General features: G+C 39.4%; 1 protein-coding gene across 1 annotated transcript in view; it reads right to left on the bottom strand.

The window, feature by feature from the left end:
* LOC107387730 (CDP-diacylglycerol--glycerol-3-phosphate 3-phosphatidyltransferase, mitochondrial) overlaps positions 1–13,454 on the bottom strand; it is a 34,376-nt gene extending 20,922 nt beyond the window's left edge. Inside the window, exons 1-5 of the mRNA XM_054749307.2 lie at positions 13,303–13,454; positions 7,650–7,860; positions 3,479–3,556; positions 944–1,040; positions 685–874 (exon numbers count right to left, since the gene is read on the bottom strand). Coding sequence (XP_054605282.2) covers positions 685–874; positions 944–1,040; positions 3,479–3,556; positions 7,650–7,860; positions 13,303–13,418 — 692 coding nt within the window. The 5' untranslated portion in view covers positions 13,419–13,454. The remainder of the gene's footprint in view (positions 1–684; positions 875–943; positions 1,041–3,478; positions 3,557–7,649; positions 7,861–13,302) is intronic.
* Between the last annotated feature and the right edge of the window lie 4,276 nt (positions 13,455–17,730).

The following is a 17,730-nucleotide window of genomic DNA, read 5'->3' as shown; positions in this document are numbered from 1 at the left end:
AGAGATGTTTTTAATAGTCAAGTACATGTTAACATTGGCAAACCACAGAGTACCTTATTGAGATAAATGTGTTTGATAATGATACGTGCGTCTCCTTCTGCCAAGAAGAAAATAAACTCGTCAGAAATGAGAAGGAACATATTCTCATGTACTTGAAGCAAAAAGGTTTATTTTAGAGCACTCCCAGTGCTCATAATCCTCCATGCACGTGTCAAATTTAAGCTCAAGAACTTTTTCAAATAGCTGAAGTTAAAACGTGATGTCTGAGGAGGAAGCGCTTTTGGAAATGGACAGATCAGAATAATTTAAACAAAAGTGAAACAGAAAGGAATAACAAGGTGTTCCCTATCTCCTAAGCAGTCGATAATTAGCAATGACAGACAGATTGTTCTGTGAGACATAATTACAAGCCTTCAAGTCTTTCGCCCTGAGGCAGATACCGCAGGGAAAGCTTCCTTGTGTTAGTTCTCCAAATACAGGAGGTGGAGTGGAACGCGTGCTGCCACTCTTCCCTCTGACTCTGGAACATGATTTCCATTTTCCCTGAATTCATCACAAAGTCCACTGAAAACACTTCTGAGCAGCGGAAACACCTGCTCTTTGCTTATGAAAAAATATGCAAAAAAAGAACGTCATCCTGCACTTAAGTGTGATTTGAATAAGCAAAACCTAAACTTGACTCACCCGCTGATGATAATGCTGTCATCAAACAGGTAAACTTTGATGTGCTGGACTCCGATGGTCTCATTGAAGCGCTGCGGGACCAGAAGTCTAAGGAGGCCCCTCAGGTCTGGAGTGTGGTACAGAGAAACCCGCATCTGAGAGCTGAAGCGCTGCAGCAGAGGCAGAAGCATCGTTCTCGAGTTGATCTGCCCTGCGTGGACGACATCAAATGTTAAACACATCTGGAATTAACAGCTGGAGATGTTACAGGAGGTGTTACCTCGTGATCCACGAGTGTAGTCCAGTAATATGGAGACTTTTAGGTCTGAGTGACCGTTTTCCTGTGAGTGTTGGAGAACTTCTTCCATGCAGTCCACCTTAAAATAAAAATAACAGGATTATAACTTTCTGCTGTAACTTGACATTTTATACATAAAAAACAGCTGGATTCATGTTGTAGAGATCAAATATAATACTATATAAAAACCAGATCCAAAATGATAATGTTTACAAGTCTAATGCCAGCAAATAGACTCAGGATGATTCTGAGAAGCTGAGCTCATAAGAGGAACAAACATTTCTGCTATGGTGGACTTTCACATTTTCTGCAATTCTCACAAAAGAAGACACAAATATGATAAGAGCTGTTCCCAGCAGGGATTGTCGCAAAAGACGTTTGAAACAAACTCACAGCAGCCACTCCTCAAGCTGGACTTTTTTAAGTCAAAACGTTTTTTTTATTTCATCAGTGAATAGTTAGGAGTCCCTGAAGTCATGTGTTATGTAAAAAATACCCAGAAAACCACAAGATTTCTGGTAAATGTAGATGTAATGGTCTCATTTCTGCAGTTTCGTGCTGTTTGACAGATGACAAAAACAAAAAAACTTAAAATAAATCCTGAAGCCGGCTTTAAAAATGATAACTGACAAGTTGACAGACTCTTCTGAACTTTATGCAAAAAAGTTACTCGAATTTTACATTCAGCTCAGCCAATGCATGACTCTGCTATTTTCATCTTTTCGTATCGTAAATTTAAATTTGTTTGGTCTTGCTGCTCAGGCTCCATCTCTATAAATACTAATGAGCAGCAGATGCTCACTACTTCTGACCCTTTTTCAGAAAACAAATAAATTCAAGATCATTACTCATGGATTAAAACACCAGAATAGCAAGAAATAAAAGCTTTATACCATCTGCCAACTTCAAGCCATACAAAGAAGTTCTACATTTAAGCTTTAATCTCCTTTAATCCTAATAGTTTCCTACAGATTCTATAAGCACATATTTTAGTAAAATGCTGTAAATGAAAACTAAATTTCCACTAATTTTATATTTTACTATGCATGTTCCTAACTTGCACTGTGCCAATTAAAACCAAGCACTCGTTTAATGATGTGATCTTCACATTTAAAACATTGAATGTCAAATGTTTTCAGACGGTGCCACGAAAAATGTATATTAACTGAGAATTTGGTAGCACAGAGTTTTATCATCATGTTATTTTTATTGTGTGTTTATGGGAAAAGAGGAGTGCAATGAGGACGAACTGATCTACTCAGAGCACTAGCTCGGTGTGTTTTAGTAAAATCATCTTGTTAAATTACCCTGCGTTATTTCTGCTAAACTGTGGCCATTATTGTCTTTTGCTTCCTTCATGAAATCAAAAATGGGAATAAAGTTAGTCTTTGCAACAACGAGCCTGATGGTTTCCATCTCACATGTACACTGCTCTGCCTGCAGCCGTGCGTCTCTTAGTGCATCCACAGTCTGTGTTATGCATTTTGTACTCTTCTATGACATATTGACTAATTATATTAACATCTGCAGTCACAACACTGAACCATGTGAACAAGATGCAAGCTTATTTGCTTTTCTGGAAAAATACACACTGGAAACAAGGCGGGACATTTGTGGACCGCCTTGCTGCTTGATGTGCATCCTCGTGTGAAAGCATGAAACTAATTACAACTTTAATATCTTAAGTAAAGACCCTTGAGCAAACTTTGCATGTGTTGTCCTGAAGATAAACATGACTTTGTTTTAATCACCAGAAGACTCTTGCTGTTGGATCCAACGCTTGAGTAAATACACAGTTCAGGTGTGACCATCAACAGCAGCTCAGCCGCCCTCCAGTTGAGACTGAAAACAGGGTTGGGTTGAGTTTGTGCAGGTTTTAGACTGAAATTACACCCACAGCTTGATTTTTTCGTCCCAACCACAAACCGTGCTTTTCTTTTCACACTGGTTTGAATTTTGTTAATTTAATTTATTTTAAAAGCAAAAAGCGAAGGTGGATTGACCTCACTGCCCCTCACCGACCTGCATAGTAATCCATCATCCTGTTAGGTTACAGCATTTAGTGGCTGAGTCCAATACTTTTAACTGTGATGGAGCCTTTTGGCTTGTGTGTTCCTTCCCTCTCTAGTGCTGCTGGTTTCAGTTTGTTAGAGAAAAAAGGGAAAACAGCTAAATCTGAGCGTCAGTCCAGACTGTGGTTTGCTTTGGTCTTAATGTTGTTATGCTGGGCTTTCCAAGCATGAAAAACAGCACGCCATCACACGCCAGCACCTCCTCATACCAATAAACCCTTGCATTTTGGGGTCATTCCTTGTAGTTTTGGCCTGGAGAACATTTTCATTCTGAACTAAACACAGTGCGGTCGTCCTGGAAGAAAAGTCTGACTCACATTTTCTGGCATCCGTGACCAGTCATCTGGCAAGATCCTGAGCTGTTATGGCATTGTTCTCACCTGCTCTGAACTACAGAGGATACTTTTCTCTACTTTAAAAGTGTAAGGAACGTGAATTTGCTCACCAGCTCCTGCTCCAGCTGACCTGTTCCCAGATACAAGGAGGCCATCACCACTCGCCTCTCCGCAGTTTGGATTCGCTTCTTAAAGGGGAAAGAAGCAGAAGGGACAGCAAATGAGACCAAAGTACATGTGGGTTTTACATATCTGGTAAGAAATGTCTAATATAACAGTATAAAATCCTGCAGGACTTGTTGGCAGTTGCATGAAATTATTAGACTAATGAGCAAAAGAGGTAATAGGTTTGCAATAAAATCTTGAAATCCTGAATCAGCCATGGGTGACTTTATTTACTGCTTGGTTTTATTGTAAAATACACATAAGAAGAGCATTTGGGCCAAATAACAACTACAGTGATTCCATGTTGTCGTTCTTTTATAAAACACAGAAACGGTTTTGTTACCTGTTATTGACGCTACAGTTTCGCCGACGGCTGCCGGTTTCTTCAGTGACGCGCCACCATCAGCGTCAGCCTGAAGAAGCCGGCAGCCGTCGGCGAAACTGTAGCGTCAATAACAGGTAACAAAACCGTTTCTGTGTTTTATAAAAGAACGACAACATGGAATTAGAACGCACAGCAAGAACACACCTAAGAACTACAGTGATCCCTCGCTACTTCGCGGTTCGTTTATCGCGGATTCACGACTTTGCGGATTTTTTCTTTGGAGCCTTATTCAAGGGAAATTCGCCGATTTGCGGTATTTTTCACCGATTCGCGGTATTTTTCACCGATTTGCGGTATTTTTCTATGTGAAATATCAAGAAATTCCTGGGGTTTTTTTTTCATCAATTTCATCATAAAATGCACTTTTTGTACTAAAACTATAAAAAAACCAAGTAAAAATACAGTACTATGTAAAGGGAGGGTTTTGAAAGTCTGAATACTGAATACGTACCTGTTAAATAAATACTGTAAATATGGTGTCCCTACTTCGCGGATTTTCACCTATCGCGGCCAGGTCTGGAACGCATCTACCGCGATAAACGAGGGATCACTGTATACAGACTTTAAGTTTGTGATATTTTCCACATTTACTGAAAGAATAAGATGCCTTTTAGAAAAAACAATAATCCTCATTAACATGCTCAAAGCTTTCACCTCTCTCAAGGTATTTTCTCAACACCCTGAACCTAAATTCATTACGAAAATCATGAAACAGGAAAATATATTTTAAATAATTTTTGCCCTTACGAAATAAAACAGAACTTCAAATACTGGAGAAGTGTACAACATCATATCAAATCTGTTTCACATATTTTTATACAATTAAAATAACTTTCACAAGTCTTATTCATTGAAACATGTTAAAAGGAAATTCTGCTGAAATTCTAAAAATGATTTAAATGACGAGAGAAGGTGTTTATACAACAATGTAAATATGTCATGCCTTGTTGCGTGCAGGGAAAGTACCATCATCAGGAAAGAACATTCACACAGACTTCACCTTTGATGCCACATTTAATTTGGAGAAGTTGGTCAGCGTTTATGGAAAGTTGGGACACAGGAAAGAGGTGTGTGTGTGTGTGTGGGGGGGGGGGGGCAAAATAGAAAGAAAGAATAGAAGATATGCTCTGATGACATTGCCAGCTGTCCTCAAAAACCCTTGAAGATGTTTCTAATCAGCCACTCTGGAGTTGACAACCCATATGGAGATGCAGTTTGTCAAGATGCTCTCCACGTTGCCTTCGTAGAACATGCTGAGGATGGGAAGAGGGAGAAGGGTCTGTGTCAGACATCTCAGAAAGTGGGGCCTTCTTGGTGATGTAGTTGGTGTTAGTGGTCCAGGTGAAGTCAGCTGTGATGAGAAGTTCCAGTAACTGTGTTTTTTGCAGTGTGGATGCTGAGTGGGGTGTGGTTGAGGCAGGATCTCCTGAAGTCAACAATCATCTCCTTTGCTTTGTCTACAACAGGTAGTTTGCATCACACCAGCCAGCCAGCTGCTGAACCTCGTCTCTGTACGTTGGCTCGTGGCTGTGGAGTCTCATCACAGTGGTGTCATTTGCAAACATGATGATCTGGTTCAAGCTGTGAATGGTGGTACAGTCATCAGTCAGCTGAGTGAACTGCAACAGACAGAGGACACAGCCAGGGGGGGTATTTCCGTGCTTAGTCGATGATGCTGGAGATGTTATCGTCAATAAGGATGGACTGAGGCCTCTGACAGAAAATCTATTGGTTAAGGCAATTATGAGACAGATTTATGACCAAATTCTGAACAAAAAGAGCAGAATAACAATTTCCATGCCGGTCACATGACCACTAATGGGCCATTCCCATCCGTACCGGGTCGGCCCGGGCCGGGTAGCCCCAGTCGGCCCCAGCCTGGCACGGTTGATTCCACACATCCTTGTCTTAAGCCCATGTGGGCTGATTCTACCCACCAATCAGAGGCTTGCTCTAATGGAAGGTGTGAATTTGCTGTCAGCAGTGGGTGTGTTGGCCCTGGTCGGCCTGAAGCAGACCCCCTCGAGAAGAGGGCTGAGAATGAGCCTTGGTTGGCCCGGAAGAATACCAGGCCACCCAGATATGTAAACAACCTACGCTACCCGGCCTGGGCCGACCCGGTACAGATAGGAATGGTCCATAAGATGTACAATCTGCTCAGAAGAGCCAAAAGGTAGACTGCCAGTTCAAGAACAAAGGGAGAGATTTTGCTTTCAGAGACTTAAATGGACTTGGAGGAGACTGAATGTTGTGCTGGCATCTGACAAACACCTAAAACAAATCCTAAATTAATCACCGTGAAGCTCTGTAGAAGGGTTCTCCAGAGTGAAATGAAAGCCTCATGACCACAAACTCACATTAAAGAAATAACTAGACATTATTAAGAGGCATGTTAGCTCAGATTATCATGTAGTCTAGCAGTTATAAACTCCAAATGTTCTCCAGCTTAGCCTGTAAACAGATCCCTTTAAATTCACAGCACAGAAACTTTTCTCACTCCAGTCATAATAAAAGAAGTCAGATTTTCATCAGAGTGAACCTTGAAGGTATTTACTCTATAAAGGTATCGGGATGTTTCGGACATATTTTGGAAACTTTTGAATTCCCACTTCAATAGACTCTTCAGATTGACATCTCACAGCCATGTGATGACACTGTGGTTTAGTTTGTTTAAAAGTTTTGGCAACCACAAGAATTCCTCGAGCTTGTAGCAGAAGGTCTGGTACAACCTCGTGATGGCAGAAAAAACAGTTCCTGTGCCAAAACTGTGGTATAAATATCACAATGTGCAATTCACACAACAGCAACCTATCAGTTAACAGCTTGGAGGAGTGGCTAAACGGTAAACTACGTACACACACACACACACACACACACACACACACACACACACACACACACACACACACACACACAGTGCGTCACATCTTGTAACATTCTTTCAACCATGACAAAAAAAGATGTTTATATAACCTTTTTTGTCTTTACAAGTCACTCAAACATCATTAATTATAAATCCTTAATTAATGACACTATTTCTGACTCCGGTATAGCTCAGGTGTGATGATTAAGTTGTGGATCATTCCTGCACGTGTCTGGGTGCCTGCTTAAAATAATTTCCCAATTAAAATTTTGAATTGAAGGAATTTGTCATAATCTTGCATTAAGTTTCCAAATGGTCAGTTAGAAAAATATTATTTGAGATGCATTTAAATATTTCAAAAATATTTATGTAAATGTAAAATACCTACATGGGAAAATGTAGCAGTGTAAATATCTTAGACAATGCTCCAATGAGCATGAAACACTAATAAATTATTTCACTCGTGCATTCAGAAGCCTGTTTTATTACGCTGTATCAGAGACCTTTATGACCTACCAAGGCTCTTAAATAAAAATGTAAGATTATCAGATTACAACGAGCAGTCAAGCTGTGTTTTCTTTTATTATTGTTCTTTTTTTAACCAGAGCAGATGAAAAGTCGTACGTTGGAGGAAACCTAAAAAGATTCCCAACTGGAGACACTAGACAGACATACAAAGGTAAATGACAATGCTACTTTGTACCAGTGGTTTATATGAAACTGTAAATTCTCTCATGTGTCTAAGGTTAAGAATTAAATTGTTTCAACACATTTTTCAGTTGCTAATTGGTGCATTTAACCTAGTTTTACAGAGCAGATTTGGGATTAGTAATAATTAATTAGAGATGCAGCAGGTACGAACACGAACCTTCATCGTCTGGTAGAACTGGTCAGGTGAGGTCAGAATTTTGATGTTGCCTCCTGGAACCCGGAAGGCAGGGACTTGCTCTGCCATCCATCGGAAGTGGGCGCAAAGTCCTTCTGTACCCTGAGCTCTGGCCGACCCGGGGGGCTTGGAAATGCGTTGAGGAACTGGGTCGGTATCAACGAGCAGGGGAGCCAGTAGCAGCACCGACGACCTGCAGGAGACACAGACAACTCTGGTATTTTTTATTTTATTCCTGGTATTTTTAGAATCTTCAAACAAGAATTTTAAAAAGGATGGTTTATGAAGAATGTGATTTACATCCTCGGTAGAGCTTCTAAGCTTCATATTTCAGACATTTGGATCTGTGCCGGATCATTTTGTCATTTTGTTATATCATAAAACTGTAACAACTCAATAAACAGATAAAGCAGCAATGTTGCAATGAGCAGATGGGTTGGTTATAATAAATGTAATGACTGCTTAGAGGCGGAGCAAGCTAGCCACTAGTGGTAGCTTTTCCTGCTAACTTTAGAAATACACTGGTTGTACATTTATATTAATAAAAACGTTACTGAGTCATCTTGTTTCTTATTTTTAATTATATTTATATTTTAAAAACAAATATCACCCAGCCCTAGAGAAGACAAAAGTTTAATTTTTAGGCCTAGCTGCAAGCACCAATGCTCATCACCCTGAACACACCATCCCCACTGTGAAACACAGTGGTGGCAGCATCATGTTGTGGGAAGGCTTTTCTTCAGCAGGGACAGTGAAGATAGTCAAAGACAACAGGAAGATGGATGGAGCTAAATGCAAGGCACTACTGGAATAAAAACTGATGGAGGCTGCAAAGGACTTTAGACTGGAAAGGAGATCCACCTTCCAGAAAGGCAATGACCTAAACATACAGTTAAGAGCTACAATTACATGGTTTAGATCAGAAGATATTCATGTGTGAGACTAGCCCTGTCAAAGTCCACACCAAAATCCCAATGAGCATCTGTGGCAAGACTAAGATTTCTGTTCAGATCTCCTCCAATCTGGGTGGGTTTGAGCGAATTTGCGGCAAAGAATAGACATTTTCAGTCTCTAGATGTCCAAAGCTTGTAGATATACTCCAAAATACTTGCAACTGTAAATGCGGAAAAAGGTGGCTCAACAAAGTAATTGTGCAGGAGGGCTGACTAAAAATAGCTGCCACAGTTTTCAGATATTATTTGCAAAAAATTTTGAAAACCATGTACCAGTTTCATTCCACTTCTCAAATATGTGCTACTTTATGTTGGTCTATCACAGAAAATCTCAATGAAAACATGTAAGTTTGTGGTTGTAATGTGTCAAAATGTGTAAAGATTCAAAAATTACTTTTGCAAGACACTATACAACATCCTCCAGAGGTTGGTCCAGGATAAATCCTGCTGCTCTATGTAAACACTAAAGGACATTGTCCAGAATGACAATTTTCCAGAAGTTGATTTCTGTTGATTCAGATATCTGCTGCATGTTTAAAATATTTAATTTTGTAAAATTTTGTTGTAATACATTTAGTTTAAAAAAAACACCAAAATTGTGTGCAGGTGCAGGAGTGTGACTCACAAAAGCAACACAGCGACACAAGTAAACAGGATGTTTGGGCTTCACCTTTGGTACAAAGGCAAAAATCAGTGGTGCATCTTATAAGGTAGTGGTGCAGGCAAAAAAAATGCAAATACATGAAAATCAACATTTATTAAAAATATAGCACCTAAGAAGCAAGAGGCAACGGATGATGATGAGCATTTGTTGTAAGACGAAGGTGTAAAAGATTCATGTTGATGACCCAAATATTCAATATAAAGAGTAACTCACAATATCTCACCAATGACACCAATAACATCATGATTCATCAATTCTAGGATAGTCGATACATTGCAGGACAATCCTAAAATACACAATGTCTTCACCACTACGCATTTCTTTTTTTAATGCCAGAGAAAAGTGTTGTTCGCTCTTGTATATAATAGAAAAAACCCTAATTGTCCCTCGATGGAAAAATTTTAGGTTTACAAATAACATAATATACGTAGTCGGGCAAATCAGCCAAAGACAAAGTGGAACGAGAAACTCGTGACATGAATGTGAACCACATCACAAGCCTTTAAACACTTTACAACTTAAAACTACCCGGATCAAACACGACTAAAACATCATAGATTATGCAGGACGGGGACGTCCCTGTTGGCTTGGATTCAAACCCACAAACACATATAGTATACAACCTAAAGTCATAAAAACACAATTTGGCAAATAACTTCCTTGTGTTGGTAGATGGTTTCATGAATTATCTGATTTTTACAGCAGTACCAACGTTTTGAAACAGCGCACACCCAGCTGTTAGACAGATGAGTTATGTCAGCTGATCTCAAGCCAGCTCTCCGTAAACGATAAGGCAGTGAGACGGAAGATAAGAAGTTCACTTTCATGTCATAAAAACAGACGCAAAGAGAAAGCACTAAAACACTCATCATGTCCTTTCAGACGCATGGGCAGCATGAACACAGCTGGGCTTTAGATGGTCAATTAACTTTGGCTGTTGGGAAAAAAATGTTTCTTAATTTGAAGCATTTGATAAAAAAAAAAGATCAGTCTTTTTCAGGAGTCAATTGCATAGTTTTAACATGAGCGTTGGTTCTGTGAACTACTTTTGTCTTCGAAGCACCAACATCCTCTTTCTTAGCTACTGACCCACAATAAATGAACTTCTTTTAGTCATTTATATTTTTGTTTTCAACCACGGAACACAGACTAGAGATCCACTGACATCTTTTTTTTATTACCGATGTCAATATGATTAATGACAAATGACCCACATTTGTGTAGAGCCTTTCACAGTCAGAGGACTCCAAAGCACTTTACACTACAGTAGCTATGTATACATGAGCACAAGCAATCAGAACGAATGTCCCATCAGATCAAAAATTCTTCATGAAACGTAAATTTCATTCCGATTCAGAGAGGTGGTTTGTCCGATTGTCATTCCGATTGATTTCCATACACACACCCGTTCGGATAGTTGGAGTAAAATAATGCCCACTGCACATGTGTGCAACTTCAGCGTGACGTCTTTACGTTTTCGCAGACGCTCGGGACAAGACGAAAACACGGCGGGAAGTTATTCTGCTCTCCTCTTCTCTGTGTAAACATTTCCAATCAAACAAGATTTGAATCGGATAAGGGGAATTTTGGGTCATGCAAACGTAGCTAGTGTATCATTCACCCATTCACACACACATTCACACGATGGTGGTGATGAGCTGACAGAGGTGAGGCTGCCGAACACAGGTGCCACTGATCCCTCCGACCACCACTAGCAGGCAGGAAGGGTGAAAAGTCTTGCTCAAGGACACAACGACAATTACAGACTGAGCGGGGATCTAATTTGCAACTTTCCATCCATAGAGAAGACACTTCCTCTACCACCAGCATGAAACACTTTAATCGTGATAAATGGGTAAGGGGGGGGGGGGTATAGAATTTGAATTCAATTCTATTTAACTTACTTGCATTGAGTTGAAATGAATAAAAAATGGTTTATTTGTTCTTTGTGTCCTGAGACAACCTTTGCTGTCGGCTGGGGCTATGCAAATAAATTGAATTACAATAACTTCATCTATTTAGCACCTGAAACTCAAGTCCACACAAATAAATACATAAATAAATAATAAGCCAAATGACTAAAAGAAAATGTGTTTGCTTCAGTCAGGAAAATGTTATATGTGTAATATTTTGTTACTAGGGTGATGAAGACTTTGTGTCACATTGTTTCACGTGTTGCACAAATATGAGGAAATAAAGGCTATTTTGTAAAACCATTGATGTAAATGATTCAACACATCAGGTTCTTCTTTCATTTAAAGCAATCATGATGAGTTTATTTCCTTTGGGGAACCTGTGGCGTCATGAGGAAGTACGTGTCATGTTACAAAATGACAGTGTCTGATTCATAGTATACAGACATCCACGCTTCGAAGTCTTTCCAGTCATTTCGGAGCAAATCGCACAACTATATTAGTCAATGACATTACAGCAAGTTATTACAACTCAGTAGCATCAGCAGGGTCACGCTTCTTAACAGAATGCTGGAAATTTGGTTTAAGACTATGATCTTGGTATAAAAACAAAACATAATTTTCATAACACAAACAGAACGTTTATCTAACTTCCTTTAATTCTATGTTAGAAATATTAAAATCAATAATGAAATTTCTTCTTTTAATATTTACAAAATGAAACTGTTGCTTTTCTCACTGATAATGACTTAATGTTTCCAAATCAGACATTTCTTTCCCTGAGTAATAACAGTAACCAGCCAAAATTGTGGAAAATAATCTGAAGGTGTACTTATATACACTTGTTGCCGGAATTTAACGTGGCGATGTGTATTTTCTCTGGCAATAAGGGGCTGTACCTATTTCAAACAAGCCGTGCTTTCCAGCTATGAGGACATGTATGCCCTAATAAGCCACACGTTTTCGGTTGTACCAAACTATGTTGTTAGAAACAGACAAAATATTGCTGTTTATTTATAAATCTATAATATTTAGTAAAAAAAATTACATACGTATAACGCCATGCATTGCCTGACACCCCCGTCAAATAAACACACAGACAGACAGACAGACAGACAGACAGACAGAGAGAGAGAGAGAGAGAGAGAGAGAGAGAGAGAGAGAGAGAGAGAGAGAGAGAGAGAGAGAGAGAGAGAGAGAGAGAGAGAGTTTTTAAGTTCAAATAACCAGTTACAACTAGGTCATTAGTCACACAGACGCTTCTTGCAACAGACTAATTCATAAATACATACATAAATCCTGGAAAAAATACAGCTTTTAGTTTCTTACTGAGGAAAAGAAAAACATGTTTGCAATACTCTATTGTATTTAAACGTTATTTCATCTGAACGTATGCATCATGATAAGATAAAATCAGCATGAACTGTTAGCCTTAGACTAGGTCTTTCTAGATTTGTTTATTTACAGCTGATGGGCTCAGCTACTCTGTCCTAGTCCAGTAAACATAGACGGAGGTTGGACAAACGTGTTGGCGCACTTTTTACCAAGTTTCCCGTAACTAAAACGCGAACCCTGATCACATGATTGTTTTTAATGAAAGCCACTCATTAGCGTTTCCAACACAAGCAAAAACGTCAGACAACAGTAATCACGTGTGCTCTGCCCTAAAGGTTTTAATCTGATCACCGTTTGGAAGACGTGAAAGGAAATCTTTGACTGGAACTTGATGAAACGTAAGATGAATGAGTGGTGTCACGTTTCGGATTTTGCTAAACTGTCAGGTTAACGTATCACAGCAGCACGCTCAACCTGTCACTCAACTTTAACTGAAGGGTACCTCGTGTTTGCTAAGTTTCAGGAAACGTGTAACAAAATTCTTATCGGAAGCATTTCCGGGTATAAATGTGACAACATTTTTAGGTAAAAATTTCACTCTTATGATTGGATATCTGCTTGGAACAAAGGCACCAATTAAACGCGTCCGATAACGGATACAGTAGCATATACAACATTAGCATAGCATGCTAAACGGCAGCTCGATCCAGTCTGAAAAACACAATGCTGTCTTCATGTCCGCGTCTGACCTGGTTCACTGTAACTCTTACCCTCTTCTTCTGTCCCGAGCACGAAACAGCCGGTCAGAAATCCTGGTAAAAACCCCGACAAGAGCCGGCGAGGAAACTGAATGTAGTAGCCTCCTCCAGGACACGGGAGCCGCCATTGCTGTAGCCCGTAATTGAAAAACTTTATTGCTACTCTCTCAGTGAACACGAACACACAGTGTCAAACACACAGTGTCAAACACAACACTGAATTTTCCTGCCTACCACACAGTAATAAACATTGAAATATCACCCACTCGTTTCCATTTTGTTTCTTAAGATCCTTTTTAAAATAATTTTTATTCTTAAGTGGCTTTACTGAGAATTTTGTACAAGTTTTCTGCTGTTTTTCTCCAAACCTTGGCTGCCTTTTCACTCATTTTCAGTCCAGCAGTACTTGATCTGTATAATCAACAATCCGTTCCCTTTTTCAGTGAAAGTCTGCATGCAGATAAGTCAGATAAATACCAGTAGCATGTGTTTGATCTCCCTCTAAGTGACCTGTCATATGGGGATCACTAGAGTGTGTCGTTGTGTGTGCTATATAGCCAGTTTATCACATTCACATGATGAAGGCTTGAAACACATGTAGGTAGAAATTCATTATAATATATTGTCCATTGTGCTATTGAAATTCAGCAAAAGTTGTAACTCATTTGGCAATTGCCTTTATTGTTTATTTATGCACAACGTACACTGAAAAATAACATTTATCAAGTAGTGGTTCCTTATTTCTTATCCACCTTGCCTCATCATCAACTTTTAGTGCTACAACTCTGGTTTATTAAACTCGTGCAGTGCAGATGTGTCAGGATTACTTACATGAATTGAACTGATCACACACCACTTTACAGTGTAAAAGTATATAGCCACACTGATTCCAAAGTTTGGCTGTAAATGTTATTTATATAGTTTTGTACTATTATTTTTTACTACTACTTTATCTTCTCATGCAACTTCTTATTAAGTACTCATGCACCTTATATGACTGCTGTCATGCCAAATAAACAAAAAATATTGGCAGGCTATTATGTAAACAATAACTCAACTGCTCACTATTTTGAAACAGTTTATGCAGTCTAAATGTTAGATTCAAATGTATATTTACTTCACCTTTTATATATAGTATATGTATATTTTTATATTTTTGTTTTACTTTGCCAAATTGTTTTTATGTAACATGGAATGGATAAAATAAGCGTTGGCTTCAACCCATTCAAAGTAGGTTGACCTACTACACAACCTATAATTGTACAATGACAACTCTGTTCCATCCATCCATTTTCAGCCGCTTATCCGGAGTTGGGTCACAGGCGCAGCAGCCTAAGCAGCGAGGCCCAGACCTCCATCTCCCCCGCAACTTGCAGGGGAATCCCAAGGCGTTCCCTGGCCAGCTGAGAGACATAGTCCCTCCAGCATGTCCTGGGTCTTCCCTTGGGTCTTCACTCAGTAGGACATGCCCAGAAAACCTCACCAGGGAAGTGTCCAGGAGGCATCCTGACCAGATGCCCGAGCTACCTCAACTGGCTGCTCTCAGTATGGAGCGTTACAACAACACTGTTATAATGCAAAATTTTAAAATCTATTCATTCATTCCTCGCAGCAACTAAAAACTTTTTATCTTTGGTTTACACCAAGCCTCCATGATTCTGGGATGAAAATGAAGCCAAGGAGTGGCTAAAATTGCTGTTCCACCGTCATCCGCTAGGGGCTGGCACCAGAAGTGAGCAAATCCTCATTGACTCGCATGTTAAAAATGAAAAATTTACAGCAGAAATAAACATGTTTACAGCCTGGTTCAAAAAACATTTTAGGTTTAGTAGATCTAGTTTACCCATGCTTTTGTTCTTTTTTAAACACAGAAACAGTTTTGTTTACCTGTTTGTAGCTACAGTTTCGCCGACGGCTGCCGGCTTCTTCAGGCTGACGCTGATGGTGGCGCGTCACTTCCTTCTCCGTTTATCTGCGGGCAGCAGAGGACGTTGTCGCCCTCTACTGCCCGCTCTCCCCTCTCCGACGATGCAGTCCCATGCGTGGTCCAGCGTGTAAACTCCGTCGTCCCTGTTCATGGTCCCACATCCACGTCCCCTTATCTCGATTGCTTCCTTGATCCATCTTTTGTATTTGTGTTGTTCGGTGGTTATGATCCGTGTGTTGTCCCAGTCCATTATATGGTTTTCTCTTAAGCAATGTACTAGTACACCCAAAAGACAAAATATCAGCTGGACAAAAATGTGGAGTCATCTACGAAATCCCATGCAAAATATGCAATAAAACATACATAGGAGAAACCGGACGCCAACTCAATACACGGACAATAGAACACAGAAAGGAGTGCGAGAAAGAGGCAAATCGTAAACACATAAGAGCAGCAAAAGAAGAAGCAGAAAGTACAATAAAAAAGTCAGCCATAACAGATCATTGCTTAAGAGAAAACCATATAATGGACTGGGACAACACACGGATCATAACCACCGAACAACAAAAATACAAAAGATGGATCAAGGAAGCAATCGAGATAAGGGGACGTGGATGTGGGACCATGAACAGGGACGACGGAGTTTACACGCTGGACCACGCATGGGACTGCATCGTCGGAGAGGGGAGAGCGGGCAGTAGAGGGCGACAACGTCCTCTGCTGCCCGCAGATAAACGGAGAAGGAAGTGACGCGCCACCATCAGCGTCAGCCTGAAGAAGCCGGCAGCCGTCGGCGAAACTGTAGCTACAAACAGGTAAACAAAACTGTTTCTGTGTTTAAAAAAGAACGAAAGCATGGATTTAGAAAGACACAGCAAGAACACACCTAAGAAGATCTAGTTTACATTCATGACAACTCTGAGGGGGGTGACTTTTTTGTAACTTCTGTTTAAGTGGATTTAAATACTTAAAATTCTGAAAAATTAATGAGCATCAGAGCGGTGACTTCAGAGCTAGCTCAGGGGAAAGGCCTCAGACTGGGCCTCGATCTCACATTAATAGATGTTTGGCCATTTCGCAGAGGTGTGACCAAGTCACTGGTTTGCAAGTCACAAGTCTTTCCAGTCAGGTCTCGAGTCAAGTCAAAGACAACCAAATCCAAATTGAGTCCAAAGTCAATGATGTGGAAGTCTAAGTCAAGTTCAATTCCTTCACTTTGAATTTTCAAGTCATAATCAAGTCAACTTCAATTTAATGACAATGATAATAAATTAATTCCAGAAATAAAGCTTCTTAAAGCTTCATTAATTTGCTCAAACAGCAGAAAGTGCAACTGAAACTGATTATAAACAAAGTGCTGCTGCGTTTAGCAGTAAATCAAACCCAGAACGAAGACAGATTCACGATTTTTGTCCACATCGTGCCACTTTGTGCTAAAACATCAATATGCTCAAATCATCATCAAGTCGATTCAAGTCACAAGTCATTGGCGTTCAAGTCCAAGTCAAGTCATAAGTCTTTATAGATTTTATCAAGTCAAGTCAGAAGTTATTAAAATGATGACTCGAGTCCAAGTCATGTGACTCAAGTCTACACCACTGCCATTTAGACTCTCTGAACTTCAGTTTTATCTGCGTGTTTGTGTTTGTATGTTAATCATAGAATTATTTGGACAGAGGGCAAGCTGTGGGTTATTGACTACACTAACAGATCATCCAGCAGTTTCTGCTTCTTTTTATCAGTAAGTAAAATTATATTTCTGTACTTTATTTCACTGGCTGAATGGGGGGAATGCTGTGTCATTTAACATAACGCTGCTTGGTCAAAGATGGGTTGAAACATGACGAGTTGGTGAGGCTGGCTGGATACCAAAACTCAAGCAAGGTAAGCTGGCTGAGGCTAGTAGAGGTTTCTGAGCTTTCTTACCAATTCTTACCAATCCGTATAATCAAAATCATTACTAATTTAAGTAATCCACTTAGTTATATTTAAAAGTTGTTATTTTCAAATGTAACATTACATTTTTCATATTTACACCTTGCATTAAATATTTATTTTTTTCAACTCTTTAAAGATTTTAAAACATATACATTAGTCAATGTTTCATATTGTTTGCCGATTTTTTTTTATTTAAAAATCTCTGCTGATGTGTTCCATGTATAGAATAATAAAAAAATAAAATAAAACTTGCACTAAAAAAACAAAGTAAATAATCAACTTGTAGTATTTGGTAACACTGTCTTATAATTTGATTCAGTTTTACCAACAGTGTTTCCCCTAAAATGTGTAATGCATTGTCACTGGCCCATAAAACACAGTGTGTGTGTATGAAAACAATCTGTTAGAAATATTGCCAGTAACACTCCAGTATTAAACAGTGTAACAGCTGATCAGATGACCATATAATCCTGGGAGGTACCAGAAAGAATATGTTCCATAAACACACAAGATTCCTCTCAAAAGAAAAAAATCAGATCACGAAGGAGACTCTAACTTAACTGTTTGTTGCTCAA

Source organism: Nothobranchius furzeri, chromosome 16, assembly GCF_043380555.1.
Source record: "Nothobranchius furzeri strain GRZ-AD chromosome 16, NfurGRZ-RIMD1, whole genome shotgun sequence".
NCBI lineage: Eukaryota > Metazoa > Chordata > Actinopteri > Cyprinodontiformes > Nothobranchiidae > Nothobranchius > Nothobranchius furzeri.
The sequence above is the reverse complement of the archived record's forward strand: the minus strand, read 5'-3'. Positions and strand labels throughout refer to the sequence as shown.